The following is a 16,373-nucleotide window of genomic DNA, read 5'->3' as shown; positions in this document are numbered from 1 at the left end:
TATGTATATGATACAAATGAAGGAAACAAAAGTCTTAAAACAGATATACCTAAATGGCATGAATAATCAGTTTGGGGGAGATTACAGGTAATTTTTTTCCCTTTTGCTTATCTGCAATATTTTTAAATTCTATAACAAATATGTAGGCTGCAAAATGAATAACATTAAAATACTTACATATTAAACTTTTAAAATAAAGTACAGATTTTGAGCACTTTGAGGAGTAATTTCATTTATTTATTTATTTATTTATTTATTTATTTATTTATTTGAGACAGAGTCTTGCTCTGTCCCCCAGGCTGGAGTGCAATGGCGTGATCTCAGCTCACTGCAGCCTCTGCCTCCTGGGCAGTACTTCTCATGCCTCAGCCTCTTGAGAAGCTGGAACTACAGGTGTGAGTCACCATGCCCAGATAATTTTTATATTTTTAGTAGAGATGGGATTTTGTCACGTTGGCCAGGCTGGTCTCAAACTCCTGATCTCAAGTGATCCTCCTGTCTCAGTCTCCCAAAATGCTGGGATTACCAGAGTGAGCAACTGCACCTGGCTGAGGAGTAAATACCTATAAATTTAAAAACTAATTATCTATGAATCTAAAAGCTAATCCCCAACAAAATACAAAGTAACTTCTGGCCAGGGGTGGTGGCTCACGGTTGTAATCCTAGCACTTTGGGAGGCTGAAGTGGGTGGACCACCTGAGGTCGTCAGGAGTTCGAGACCAGCCTGGCCAACATGGCAAAACCCTGTCTCTACTAAAAATACAAAAAATAGGCCGAGTGTGGTGGCAGGCACTGTAATTCCAGCTACTTGGGAGGCTGAGGCAGGTAAATCACTTGAATCCAGGGGGCGGAGGTTGCAGTGAGCTGAGATCGTGCCACTTCACTCCAGCCTGGGCAAAAGAGTGAACTGTTTCTCAAAAAACAAACAAACAAAAAAACAAAGCAACTTCTACCTTGAAAACAGATATCTGAATTAAAACATTAAAACATATGTCTACACTGAAAAATAAATAGGTGTAAAAAGCTTTTATACACACTAGCAGTTCACTACACTTTTCTTTTTGGCCATAATGTAGTATTCCTAGATAGAGTTCTATTAAACAGGTATTTTCCCAGAGAAATAATATTATAATTGGTGGTTAAGTACTCAATTGAAGACCTGACAACAGATGCAATGGACAATGTCACACAAGAAAAGATACCATGTAAAATGCCTTACCTACTTTGAAATAGTAAAATTGTGCTATAGGTTAAGTAAAAGGAATAAACATATAAGAAATTCAATGTCCTAAAAATTGTACTGAAATATAGCATTTGAAAAGTACTAGTACTCAACCTATTTAAAACTAGAACACTAAGTTTAATGAACGTTATGTACTCAGGTAGTAATTGTTTTGCTCGCCTTATTAGAATTTGGCAAATTCTGGAAGAAATTACTAGAAGAGCTCATCTCTGATTTTTAAAAATTGGGCAGTGGAAGATAGGGTGTTCAACCTGATCAAGCCCTACTGTGAAAAAGTTCCTGCAACAACTCAAAAGCTACATTTGAGCTCTACAGTGTTTAGAAGTCCTCATAAAAGGTTCTATTTATAAGAATTTGGAAAAAATAATCTCATGAACCCAATCATGCTACGGACTAATTTTATGGTATGTATATCCACACAAATAACCATCAGCTAGCCCATCCGATGTTTTTATAAGCCTCTGCTCTTATAAGTAATTTCCCCTGACAACTACTGCTTCCCTGTTCATTCTTCAGAGTACTGGGAAATGCTGCAGGAATCAAAATGTATGGCTAACGTGAAAAACAAAAAAAGAGCAAAGGAGAGAAAATACCAAGTAGCAGAGAAAAAAAACCCAAGACAACTTGAAACATGTATTATTTAAACTAATAGGACACTAGAAGGCATGGAGATGTTACATCAAAACTATTAATAAATAAAAGTGTTTGTTTTACTTAATAGCCTTCACTACACCCCAAGTTTTTTCTCCCTTGAGTAACACACCTATCTACAAAATCTGATTTCTAAAACTGATATATTAGGAGGTGTTAATTTGCTTTTAAAAACTTTCCACAGATATCTATCAAATGTGCACTTGAATTGTCGTTCTAGGTACCAAAGTTTGATTTTTTTTTCTCCTTAGAGATTGTCTGGTCCAACTCATTACATGGAGGGATTCAATTATTTTCTGGTAAGATTCTTGACAGGTAGTAACTCAGTTTTTTCTTGAACACTCCTAGTAAAGAGAAGTGTGGTGTCTCAGAAGTAGAGTCACACACAAGTTGACTGTCCAACTGTGGGTCAGATCTCCCTCAGAAAAAATTGAAATCTACTTCCCTGTAACTGACACCCTCCTGCTTCTATTTTTGTCCCATCCAACCATCCTGGATAAAGTCCAACCCCTACCCACACCATAGTCCCTGAAACATTTGAGGACAGACAAAGCATTCCTCCCATGCCCTATTTTTACCAGTCAACTTCTCCACGGCAAGTGTGTATAATTCAGTGGAAAGTACATAGCTCCTGGAGTCAGACTTCAGTAGATTCCTGGTTGTACATTCTTGGAAAACCTCTCTAAGTCTCATTTATGTTTCCTCCTCTGTGACAGGGGAACATCCTAGTCTTACTGCAGTGTTCTGGAGAAGAAATGAGTTGGCAGAGCTGATGTCCAGTAGAGTGCTCGACTCAGTGAAGAATGTCAAGAATGCGACTGACTCTCTCCCCTCCAGCTTATTCGAGCTTTGTTTAACTACACATTTCTGTCATTCAGAAATTGGATAAGCCCACACATTTTCTGAAACTGTTAATCTCAAGGAACAGATCACATCAGATTACAAGCAGCACAATATCCTGGTCTGAGTTTTCTTCCTCCTTCCTCACTCTGTGCATCCTTTACTGTAGAGGCTGAGAAAGAAAGGTCCTTACATCCCTTGTAGTACAACAGATACTCCAGGTAACTTAAGGGCTGGTCTAAACTAGAAAAGAAAGGCATAAGGGTCCCATCCAGTAAAGGGAGAAGATAAGTATTAGATTTACTATGGCTTTGTCACTGAAAATCTGCCAAATGCAAGCTCTTGGTGGTCACCAGTGCCACCAGCCCTGACAGCTTGAATAAAATGTATTGTGTAATGTAGGAAGAAGCATGGGCTTTGGAGTCAGGCTTTCCAGATTCAAATCCTTATACCACAATTTGCTTGATGCATAATGCTGGACAAGTTACTTAGTTCCTCTGTCCTTGGTTTCCTCATTGAGGATAATTATAGTTACTACTTTTTGCTTTGGTAACACTATCTAAGATCATTGGAAAGGAAGGAAGAAAGGAAGAGCAGGGGCAAAAAAGAAGAGGGAGGGGAATTATAGAAAGTCATCGTGAAGGTCTAGTCTTATTCTTGTTTTCTTATATTGTTTACTCCAACCTACACAATGCAAACAAGTTTTCCATCCCTGCGCATTGTGACGTTAAGTCAGGGCCAGATGAGAATTCTTTCTTGGTAGCCAAAACATAGTGTCCTCAGGGTCATTTCCTTTGCCATAGTGGAGAACAAATGCTAATAGAGATGACATGATATTTAAAAACATCTGACTTATAGGCAGTAGAAAGGAATGTGAAGACTTTCTAAAGTATATAATCTTGGCTTTAATAAGTGAGAGTTCTTTCATGTTCTGATTTCACTGCACTCTTGCACATCAGACAGCAACATAAATGACTTTTCATTAATCAGTTTCATTAATGAACTATTATAAATGCTTCTTTACTAAATTTTCTTAACATGATTTTTACGTCTCTGAGTGTCACACTTTCCATACTAGTCCATGTGTACTACATGTGAGGAACTGAACTCTAGAGGCACCAAAACTCAAACCTCCATAGCTGGTGCTATAAACTTTGCCTTGGCAAAGCTTCCTCCTCCTTTAGCCTGATTCTTGCGCTTAGCTTGCTTGGGCTCTGGCTCCAGGCTACGTCTGATTCTCTGGGCTCTGGTACTAACCCTGGCCCAATCTTATGCCCCCATTTTCACCCATAAAACATGGTGTTTTATATTACATTAAAACGTATAACAAAGAAAGGAGATAATGAAGAGAAAAAAGAGGAGAATAAACAATGAAATCAGTAAAAAGTTGGGGTGGAGGAATAACCTACAATTTTTTTACACTGTTTCATGTTATACACTATCAATCCTGGGAAGCTGTCTGTGACAACAGAATAGACATGCATCCCTAGAAATGTATATTTAAGAATAAGTATATGTATCTAGAAATATAATCCATATTGCTAAAAACCAATGAAAATTCATACTGACCTTAGGGGGTTTAAACGGATAGTCTGGTGAAAAGGTAATGTCAAGAAAGAACACCCCTCCTTCATAGACAGATCCTGGGGGTCCCAATATAGTTGACCTCCATTCATAAATGTTGTCTCCTTTGGGTCCAGCACTGAAATAAGACATACAAATGAAATGTGCTTAGAAATTATATAAAGGCTGGAATTTAACAAAATCTATTTATGATAACCAATTGAGTAATTCCATAAAAACACAAAAAGTTAATCAGTTAACTCTCTGTTAAGATTCATATTGTTATTACTGAATAAAAGAACACCAAGATCCTCTTTTGTCATTCACAACCCTAAGCCTATGGAACAAGAGTCCAAGGACCATAGGCCAGAGGTAGGAACACAAATGTTTAATAAAAGCATGAAATCATTTGTGATGTCAGAGACAAAATTTCAAAGTTAGAAGGGCCTCTGGGGAATGACTAGTCTGATCCCTTTGCTAACAACTGAGAACACAAAGGAGGTTCAATGTTCATCATCCAAAGTCTCTGCTCAAATATCATACCCCATCTGAATCTTCCTTTCTTTCTTCCCACCCAAAGGACTTCCTGACCCACACATCATGAGCAATAAGGTCTGTAGACGGTAAGATGTATCATTTTGTTTTATAACTGTGTTTTGTAACTACTGCTTCTTTTCACCCTCCCTAGAAGGTGCTTGAGGAACAGGTTGTACCTTGTCCTTAGTGCTTCCTAAGTCAGTATGTTGGATGATGATGGATTAATAACAAAGCAAATGAAGAAGCCACATGGCTACTAGCAGTACACATGTCTCTGAGTTTCAGAGAATTTTGCTGAAAACAATATGGCCCACGTGAGTCAAGTGAATTGTATTAGTTCTCTCAGGTAAAAAGAAGGGCAAAATGAGATTAGGATTTAGCTTTCCAGTGTTCTTTTTGTTTCATCAAGCTATTACCTACATGTAATAATAACAGAATACTAGAAATTCTCCTCACACCCTATAACAAAGTAGGCAACCCTATTAAGAGGCTTGGGAAATATTTTGTTGCCAATAAGGATTCAGCTTCTTTTCCCTCTTATTTTGAAATGAGTTTATATCTACAAAAAACTCATTACTAAGCAGCCATTTTATCACAAACAGCCGTTCGTAATTTAAAAAACTCCATAAACTTAGCAAAAGTGGAATAGAGGGAAACTTCTTTAACCTGATAAAAGACATCTATCAAAAACCTCACATCAACTACTATATTCAATGGTAAAATATTAAAAGCACTCCCTTTAAATTGATGAACAAGACAAGAATGGCTGTTATCCCCACTTCTAATCAGTACTGTACTAGAGATCATATTTATCAAAGTATGAAAATCAGAAGGCAAAATAAAAGGTATATGGATTGAGATAGAAGAAATAAAATAGTATTTGTAGTATTTATATATATGGGCTTTTTTCCCTGTGAACCTAAATACTATATATATGCATATATACACAATGTATTAAACTTAATAAAAAGAGTTTAGCGAAATTGCTAGATATAAGCTCAATATCCAAATATCAACTTCATTTCAATACACCGCCAGAAAATGCATTTTTTTTTTTGAGACAGGGTCTCACTATGTTGCCCAGGCTAGTCTTGGACTCCTGGGCTCAAGCCATTCTTGGGTCTCAACCTCTCAAGTAGCTGGGTTTACAGGCACGCATCACTGGACCACACCTGGCTCCTAGAAAATGTATTTTTAAATGAGTTGCAATAGGTCTTGTAAGGAAGCTATGAATAAAGTCATAAAAGATGTGTGAGATCTTTATGGAGAAAATTATATAAAACTTATTGAAAAATACTCATAAGAGTTAAATAAATGGAGAGAGATACCAAGTTTATGGGTAGGGAGACCTGACATCAGATGTCAATTTCCCCAAATTGATTAATCACAATTTCAATTAAAAGTCCAACTGCTTTTAAAACCAAAATTCGACAAGTTGATTTACAACTTTTTTTGGAAGCTCAAAGAAATTCCTTAAACTTTTCACACACATATGAAAACCTGATTTATGTCAACTGATGGGACTAGGAAAAGTTTTATATTTGAAAACAGAGAAACTAGATTTTACCCTCAGTAAATAAACAAACTCTGCTGCAGATGGATTAAATATTTAAATGCAAAAGTCAAAATTTTAGAGTTTGACTGAAGAGAGTGACAAGGCAAGCCACAAACTGAGAAAAGATATTTGGATCATATAAAAGTGACCAAATGCTAGTGTTGAGAATATACAAGTTCCTAAGAATCAACTAAAAAAAGACTAACTCTATTAAAAAATACATAGATATTTCCAAAAAAAGGGAAACACAAATGGCCAATAATCATATGAAAAATGCTCAATATCATCAAAATCGGGGAAATGAAACTGAAAATCACAATTCAGTAATATTATTTTACAAAATGCAAAGGCAAAAATAAATGCCAGATAAAACCATGTGTTGATGAGGATGTAGAAAAACCAGAAGAGCTATGTACTGCTGATGACTATGAGTGGTCACTCTGGATAAGAACATAGGCTCATCTGGTTAAGTTGAATATATAGCTGACCCCTAAACAACAGGTCTGCATTGCGTGGGTCAACTTAGATGAAGTAAATTTTAAGAAAATACACTAGAAAAATCTGAGATTTGTGACAATTTGAAAAAACTCGCTGACAAAGCACTAGCCTAGAAATATTGAAAAATTAAGAGAAAGTTAAGAATGTCATGAGTGCACAAAATATACAAAGGTATTAGTTTTTCTCATTTACTACCAGAAAATATATACCAATCTCTTATGGAAAAGTTAAAATTATACACACAAACCATACATGATGCCATGTGCATTTAAAAGAAATGTAAGCAAACACAGAGTATTAAATCACAATAAAATGCATAAAAGTAACTGTAGTACATACTGTACTACTGTAATCATTTTGTAGCCACCTCCTGTTGCTATTGCAATGAACTCAGCTATTGCCAATAGCTGCCTAAAATGCCTAAAATGCCATGTGACAAAAATTATCTCTGCATGAGCAGTTCATCTCTCCAGCAAATTGCGTACTGCGGTAAAAACTGATCTCTCAGTTCTCGCCTATTTTTCATTGTGTTTGTGCAATACCGTAAACCTTAAATAACACCATGGGATCCATACAAAGGGCCACTAGTGATTCTGGAAGTGCTCCCAAGAAGCAGAGAAAAGTCATGCCATTATAAGAAAAAGTTGAATTACTTGATATACACTGTAGATTGAGGTCTACAGTTGTGGTTAGCTGCCATTTCATCTGGTAAACAGATGATGTAAACTTAGGGTAACAATAAACACAGTACAATACTGTAAATGCATTTTCTCTTCCTTATGACTTTCTTAATATTTTATTTTTTCTAGTTTACTTTATTGTAAGAATACAGCATATATACATATAACATGCAAAACATGTGTTAACTGAAAGATTTATGTTATGAGTAAGGCTTCTTGTCAACAGTAGGGTATTATTAGTAGTTAAATTTGGAGAAAGTCAAAAGTTATACGTGAATTTTTGGTGGCATGGGGGGGTTGGTACCTCTAACCCCTGAGTTGTTCAAGGGTCAACTCTACACCTATTTTACAACATAGAAATTATACTCCCAGGTATATACTACAGAGAAACTTTTACATGTGTGTATCACCAGAAGACACTGAGAATGTTTATAGAAGCACTATTTATAACAGCAAAATTGGAGACAACACAAATGGCTACTGACAGAAAAATGGGTAGGAATACTATACAGCAGTGAAAATATACAGATTAACATGAATGAATCTTAAAAATATATTGAATAAAAAATTAAGACTAAAAGAATATATACAGTATGATACTATTTCTACAAAGCTTAAAAACAAGCAAACAAGGATATATACTATTGAGGGACATATAAATATGAGGTAAGAAAAGAAAATGAGTAAGAAGGAAGTTCAGAAGAGTGGTTTCCTGGGTGGGAACAGAGGTTGGAGGAGCAGCACACTGGAGCTTCAATGGTTCTGGGTGTTTTACTTCTCAGTGTGTGCAGTGGATTCAGGTGCTTTCTGTTTTATTACTAGGTTTTCTAATCTGCCATGTGTTAGATACGTTATTACATATGTACCAAATTCTTACATTAAGAAAAATTATGTCAAAATCTACCAATATGGTGAGAAAAGCAACGTGCTTCATATGTACAGTGTGATCCTACTGTATAAATTAAAAACAGATCCTACTCTTTTTTAATTTATAAGATCCTACTGCATGAATTTATAGGTCCTATGGTATGAATATTTTATATTATTTATGGATACATATCTATGTCCAAGTCATTTAAGAAATTATCTGGAAAGATAAACCTAAATTCATGATAGTGGTTATGAGAACAACAAGGGATGAGGTGAAGTGGGGAGATGGGAGGAAATAGATGTAGAGATGGGAAATGAAGCAGAGTTAAATTTTATTTCTAGTGTTTCTCTTGTTTAAAAAAAGATGAAGTAAATAAAATCACAGTTATCCTAGCTCATTGCAAAGGGCTGGAATATATTGAGAAGCAGTGGTGTGAGGGACTAGAGTACAGCATTCTTCCCCCATTGCCCTGTTACCTCCTTCTCCTGAGGCTGGCAACACAGATGGAGTATATTCAGCCCAGATGACAATAAAGCTTTGGCAACAACAGCCTCTTGTTGCCAGACAGGCTCACTCACTCAGATGAATAATACACATGGTTATGCCTTGAGCTATAATTAAACCCAATACGAATAGATAACCTTATCAGAAGGAAGAGTTTAAAAGTAGAGAAAATTACAGGTTTATGGTTACAACATTACTTCAAGGTAGATGAATAAATTCAGTTAAAAAATACACACAGGTGAGTGTATACAGCTATGAAATAACATACACAAACACATCTAGCAAATCCCAAGCTATAATTTATCTGAGTCACTTTAAGAAATCTTAAAATAGCCTCCCAAGGATGGTAACCACAGTAAATTATAAGATACAGGCTAAATAAGGAGTCGCTACCAAATAGTGCGGCTGAGGAAGGGACTCCGAAGTAGAAGACAGCAGTATCCCACCAAGAAGGGCAATGTCTGCAGATAACATAAACCCAATTTTTGCCCATTCCAAGTTTTATTTGGCTCTCAGTCAGAACTCCAAGTTTTATTGGTTCTTTGAAGTTATTCAGCTGTCTATGTAGTTATTAACAGTGGACTAAAATAATCCAGCTAATATTATCACTCTGAATTGGTTTATGCTGTCAAAGTGTGCCTCTTTAAGAAATCTTAGCCAGTAGCAACAAATTATCTTGATAACAGACTGGTCTTCTAAAATGCATATAAAACTAGCCTGCACTCACAGCACTTTGGGAGGCTGAGGCAGGAGGATCATTTGAGGCCAGGAGTTCGAGACCAGCCTGGCCAACTTGGTGAAATCGCATTTCTATTAATAAAATACAAAAATTTGCCAGGTGTGGTGGTGGGCGCCTGTAATCCCAGCTACTTGGGAGGAGTATCTGGGATACTCCTATCCCAGGAGATAGGAGATGGGATACTATCTGAGGCAGGATAATTGCTTGAACCTAGGAGGTGGAGGTTGCAGTGAGCCAAGATCATGCCACTGCACTCCAGCCTGGGTGGCAGAGTAAGACTCTCAAAAAAAAAAAAAAAAAAAAAAAAAAAAAAAAAAAAAAAAAAAAAAAAATTTTCCCCCCTAAAAAAATTTTAACATTTTGGAAATCTTCCAACATTTTAGAAATGTATCACTTGAAATCCCAAAGCTTACAGCAGTGGTTCTTGAACTGCACAGCCCTCTGCCCCACTCCTATTTGGATATGTACCAGTTGAGAACCCAACATCCAAAACTTTGCTGTATAATATGGTAGCCATGTGGCTATTAAGCACTTGAAATGTGGCTAGGGCAAATTGAAATGTGCTGTCTGTATGTGTAAAATATACACCAAAGTTTGAAGACTTAATGCAAAAGAAAGTAAAATAGCTCATTAATAATTTTAATTACTATTTACTTATTAATTTAATAATTAACGAACAACTACATGTTGAAATGGTAATACTTGGAATGTATTGGCGTAAAATTTATTAAAATATGCTTCGCCTATTGCTTTTTCCTTTAGTGTGGCTATCAGGAAATTTAAAATTACATACATGGCTCACATCATTTCCGTATCATGAATCAAGAAGTGAGAAAGAAATCTGTAGACTGGGCCAGGCACGGTGGCTCAAGCCTGCAATCCTAGCACTTTGGGAGGCCGAGACGGGCGGATCATGAGGTCAGGAGATCGAGACCATCCTGGCTAACACGGTGAAACCCCGTCTCTACTAAAAAATTACAAAAAAAACTAGCCGGGAGAGGTGGCGGGTGCCTGTAGTCCCAGCGACTTGGGAGGCTGAGGCAGGAGAATGGCGTGAACCCGGGAGGCGGAGCTTGCAGTGAGCTCAGATCCAGCCACTGCACTCCAGCCTGGGCAACAGAGCAAGACTCTGTCTCAAAAAAAAAAAAAAAAAAAAAAAGAAATCTGTAGACTGTGTTTTACTTTTAATGATCACTTATCTCTCAAGCTGATCAAATAAAATTTGGTGCCAGAGGACACTTGCAGTATAGAGCAATGATGAAGAACATAAATAGGCTCTGGAGTCAGACTAAGTTGTCTGAATCCTAGCCTTGGCATTTAAAGCCTGGTAGGACCTGGGTAAATGTGTAATTTTTCTATGTCTTAGTTTCCTTGACTGCAAAATGAGATAATTATAGTATCAATCTTGTAAATTTTTAGTAGAATTGTACTCACAGAACTTGGAAAATAGTAACCCTCAAAAGGTCAGTTGCTGTTGTGGTTGCTGTTACATGCTGTAGATGATCAAAAATACACTCAAAGAGGCTGACTGTTTTGTAAATTTATAAGAATGGTTTCAGAACTGAAAAACAAGGCTGCAAAGATGTGTACATCAAAAAATAATAGTAATGATTCTGTAACCTAATCTTATGATGTACATTTAGATATAGCAGAACTTTAGAAAACATGTATATTCACTGCTGGCACTCTTAGGAAATCCAAATTATCAATGAATAGAATGTTTACTTAACATTAGGATTTTCAGGTATTAGGTTATTTAGTAATGTTTTCCCACTTGCAACATTCTGAAAATGATCAATTCCCTTACTGTTTTATTTTCAGATTTTATTTTTTAAATAAGAAAAAAACCTAAAGCTTTCATAGTTAAATTTCAAAATAAAAACACAATGAGGTAAATCTTGTAGAATGAAAAATATCAGCAAATTACGATTTGGCTGAATGCCCAAGGTTGCTGCTTCAGGAGAAATTCTGCAACGGAATCAAACCACGTTCAGCTTCCCATGCTGCAGCCTACAGTGGATGAGCCCCTATGTACAGCTGAAATATTACATGCAATAAAAGTCATGAAAATAACTAGGCTCTCACTGTCTTTACTTAAGATCATAAGATGCTTTTAATATACTGAATACTTTTCAATCTGCTGTGCCACATCTGTGATTCTAAGACCAAGAGTTTTTGGCTCTGTCTACTGCTTTTTCACTTAACACTGACTCTGGGACAGGTAAAGAGGAAGGATGCCTTGGCAATGTTGGGATTCTGGCTCCACAGAAAGAATATGTCTGACTTGCCACCACTTTTCACTTAACCTTTCTGTGCCTCAATCCCTTCGTAAGTAAAATGAGATAATGGTACCTCAAAAGAAAGCAAAATATCTGATCAGTAATTTTAATAATTACTATTTATCTATTTAATAATTAATAATAATTACAGGTTGAAATGGTGGGCTAAAAATGTATTAAAATAAAATTCACCTATTTCTTTTTTCCTCTTTTTAATGTGACTAATAGGATATTTAAAATTACATACATAGCTCACAGTATATTTCTACATCATGAATCAAAGAAGTTGGGAGGTTATTGGGAGGTTTAATGATATTATTACAAAAAAAGTGCTTAGAACCTTGCTTGAACATACCAAATGCTGCATAAACATTAGCTATGTATATTATAAGTCTAAATCTTGATTGAAGGGATTATAATTGATGGCATAACTAGAAGAAATTAAAGGGGAATGGGCTTTTTAAAATTAATATTCATAGAGTAAGCTAGCTGAAAATAAAGTTTTAATGGCAATGGATACCTAAACTGTGTGTTTAAAAAATCTAATCATACTACACAGCAAGTGAGAATTGCTGTCTGTTAATCCTACAACCCAGTGAAATTCTCTTACAATATGTGTGTGACTGATCAGGTAGGGAGCATCTTGTCTGAAGAATAGGTGTTCAGTCCCTGTAAGTCCAGGCAACTGACCTGAAATTACCAGGGATGGGGTAGTGAGAAGAAGATGAGGGGATTTTTCAAAAGCTTTAGCAATCTTTGCTTATAAGCAGAGTCCATATAACTGAATTCATCCTTCCTGTGGGAAAGTACATTGTTCACATTCAAACTATATACTGTACCTATATCCAAAGCCCCTTTGGAAGCTAGCTGCAGGGATATTGAGCTTTTGGCATACAACACAAAAATGAAGGTGTTTCTCTAGTGACAGTCTCCCTCTAATTTAGGGTTCTACTCCATTTTGTTTGTCCTCTTCAATGTCTGCCTACTTACGGGTTCTACCGTCAGCTACCTAGTCTTTTCACCTTCATTCTGGGTATCTCATTATCTACCTTTGACAATCACCTACCAAACTGTTAGCATCTCTAATCTGGTCACAAATCTGAGAGTCATCCTTGACCATGCCTCTTTTTTCTCCTCTGCTCTAAGTCCCCCAAATCCTGTTGAATCTTACTTCAGTGTTATCTCTGTACTATGATTATTGGCCGCATCAGCTCTCATTTAGATTATGGCACCAGCGTCTTGCAAGGTTTCCCTGCCTCCAGTTTTGCTTCCCTCCAATCTGTTCACCAAACTGTAGATAGGGCAATTTCCAGAAACTCCTTTAAGTAGGATCTTTTGCTTCCCTGCTTTCTCTAGGTTCTTCATGATCAAGCCCAAAGTTCTTTGTAGTATACAAGGTCTTTTATAAAGAATTGGCTCCCGCTTAAACTTCTGGTCCCACCCCTTGCCATCCCAAAGCTCCCCTTCAACTCAATTACTCCAATCATACTGGAATTACTTGCAGAGGGAATGATATTTACCCTCAATCACACTTTACAGATTTGAGATGTAAAGATGAAAAAAATGATTTTGGCGATCTTTCACCAAATATCATTTTAAAGTCACTATTGTTACCTACTCTGTACTGTTTGTTATCACTGTCAACAACTTAGCAGAGAGGAAGAAATAGAGAAAAAGAATATTTTAAATGGAAAAATAACTACTACTTAATAATCATAATACTTCCCTTTCCCAGGGAAAGTAGTAGCCAGCAAGCTTAGAGAGTAAACTAGCCTTCTACGAGTCACTGAGAAAGGAGGACTTCCTCAGTAAGTTCATGACACTCCTCGACTTCCCTGCCTCTTTTTGTGTTACCTGTGTGTATATTAATTTTCCCAATGTGTGGATACACTGCAATGAGTACACAACTATGCCAACGGACTTAAAATTTTAAGAGACATAACTGTATAAAGTAGTGAGCAGGGATAAGTAGAGAAACTGGGAAACAGGAAGAAAGACTACAGGGAAAAACTGTATAATCTTCCTTTACTTTTTAAGCTACACTTTTATAATACACATTTACTTGTAAACATAAAGACCAACCATGGAATCAACAAGAACTAAGTCTTACTTTTTACAGGTTGAGTATCTCTTATCTGAAATGCTTGCGACCAAAAGTTTTCTAGATTTAAAATTTTCAAATTTTGGATGTTCAACCTGTATATACATGGGTTGTCAGAAATAGGTTATGATTATAAAGACTTTGGAAACCATCTAGATTTCAACTTTTTTATAACACAGAAGCAAGCAAGCATTAGAACTGGACTAGAAATCCATTCAGTTGGACAATTAGGCATAAAATCAATCAATTAAAATACTGAATCACAAAATCTACAATCCTTTAATTAGCTGAAAGGACTCCAGAAATGAGCTGTGTGGTTCTCAACTTTTTCCCCCTTTTCCACTATACCTTTCTCTCCTTGCAGTAAAAATGGCTCACTTCAGCAGTGATTGTCAGCATGTATATGGGGGGAAGGGGAAAGAAAGGAATACTTAGGAAAAGTGAAAAGGCTCCTTCCCTGCTGAACACTTCCATTGAAAGCCTTCACTTCAAAGGCAATAATATTAAGGGTCAGAAAAGTGAAGTGCTTTGCTCAAGGTCACACCCAGAGAAGAAAACCTGAACCCTCCAATCCAGGGTTCCCCAACTCCCAGTACCAGTCCGCGGCCTGTTAGGAAGCAGGTCACACAGCAGGAGGTAAGCAGCAGGTGAGTGAGCAAAGCTTCACATGTATTTACAGGCACTCCCCATTGTTCGCATTATTTGCATTATCCCATGACACTGCTGTTGTTACTAGGCAAAGCAAGAAACTAGTAGGGCTCACCTCTTCCTTGACCTCTGCACTTATACCATGGAAACAGTAAGAGTTTCTCTTTAAGGGCTCCAAGTTCCCTTTTTTATACCAGCTGTATGACATCTTGCATGCTAATGTCCTCTTCCTGTCAGATCATTGGTGGCATTAGATTCTCATAGGAACGCAAACCCTATTGTGAAGTGTGCATGTGAGGATCTAGGTTGTGCGCTCCTTATGAGAATCTAGTACCTAATGACGTGTTACTGTCTCCCATCACCCTCAGATGGGACTGTCTAGATGCAGAAAAATAAGCTCAGGTCTCCCACTGATTCTACATGATGGTGAGTTATATAATTATTTCATTATATATTACAATGTAATAATAGAAATAAAGTGCATAATAAATGTAACGTGCTTGAATCATCCCAAAACCATTCCCTGACCCACGCCATCTGTTGAAAAATTGTCTTCTATGAAACTGGTCCGTGGTGCCAAAAAGGTGGGGGACCACTGCTCTAATTCTAAAGTGAAGACTCTTACCCTGTCACTACTCCTGCCAATTAGATACGAAGACTGAAGAAAATAACCAGAAAGGTAACCATTACGATACACTACCCTGCTTGACAGGACACCAGAGATTAAGATATGCATCGGAGTGTATTTTTCAACCTTTTCATCCTGGGCATGTTTCAAATATGTAATGAAAGGCCTCAAGGTACTCAGGGTTTCCAGAAATAACCTCTCTTATCTGTACTGTAAGAACACTTGGGCCTGTGAGCTAGCCAATGTAGCAAAGAGTATTTCTTAAATTAATTCCACCCCCACCTCCCACCTGTTAGAGAGGGAAGCTGTGGAGTTTTAATGTATCTACCCATCTTATCTAGAGTATAAAGAAGCTTTTGACAAGAATGCAAACCACTGCTGTCCCTACACAGTTTTCAGGAAGCCAAATCCCTTCTCAAAAATTTTCAATTCTCAAAAATGTTACCACTCATACATGGCAGAATGTAAAGCTCCCTGGTATCATTCTAATTGCATAATTATTACTTTATAATATTTACAAAAGTAATCACAGTAAAAATTCCATTTAGAAGTTAAGATGGGGCAGATCCGAGGGACAGTTAACTATCTTAGACAGACTAGTTAAGGTATGTAATTTGTGTTCTCACTCATAAGTGGGAGTTGAACAATGAGAACACATGGACACAGGGAGGGGAACATCACACACCGGGGCCTGTCAGGGGGTGGGGGAGCTAGCGGAGGAATAACATTTGGAGAAATACCTGATGCAGGTGACGGGTTAATGGGTGCAGTAAACCACCATGGCACGTGTATACCTATGTAACAAAACTGCATGTTCTGCACATGTATCCCAGAACTTAAAGTCTAATTAAAAAAAAAAGAAATGTAATTTGTATAAAGAGTTATCAAGACAAATTGTTTCCAAAGTAGGTTAAATATCTATAAGACACTCAGTACACTTTTGTTTGGCTGAGAACACCTTTTGTTTCTTGGCTATGAAAATAATAAACAATTTCTTCATACAGTTGTCTAGTTTATTCCTAAAAAGGTTGGCTGT

The 16,373-nt window shown here is 36.9% G+C and overlaps 1 protein-coding gene across 1 annotated transcript in view; it reads right to left on the bottom strand.

The window, feature by feature from the left end:
* The window catches only part of LOC108543059 (ubiquitin-conjugating enzyme E2 E2-like), a 96,556-nt gene extending 83,486 nt beyond the window's left edge, over nucleotides 1-13,070 (bottom strand). Inside the window, exons 1-2 of the mRNA XM_017893390.1 lie at nucleotides 13,027-13,070; nucleotides 4,304-4,436 (exon numbers count right to left, since the gene is read on the bottom strand). Coding sequence (XP_017748879.1) covers nucleotides 4,304-4,436; nucleotides 13,027-13,070 — 177 coding nt within the window. The remainder of the gene's footprint in view (nucleotides 1-4,303; nucleotides 4,437-13,026) is intronic.
* Between the last annotated feature and the right edge of the window lie 3,303 nt (nucleotides 13,071-16,373).

Source organism: Rhinopithecus bieti, unplaced genomic scaffold (genome assembly GCF_001698545.2).
Source record: "Rhinopithecus bieti isolate Rb0 unplaced genomic scaffold, ASM169854v2 scaffold_23460, whole genome shotgun sequence".
Taxonomy (NCBI): domain Eukaryota; kingdom Metazoa; phylum Chordata; class Mammalia; order Primates; family Cercopithecidae; genus Rhinopithecus; species Rhinopithecus bieti.
Note: the sequence above shows the minus strand (reverse complement) of the source record. Positions and strands in the feature narration are given on the sequence as shown.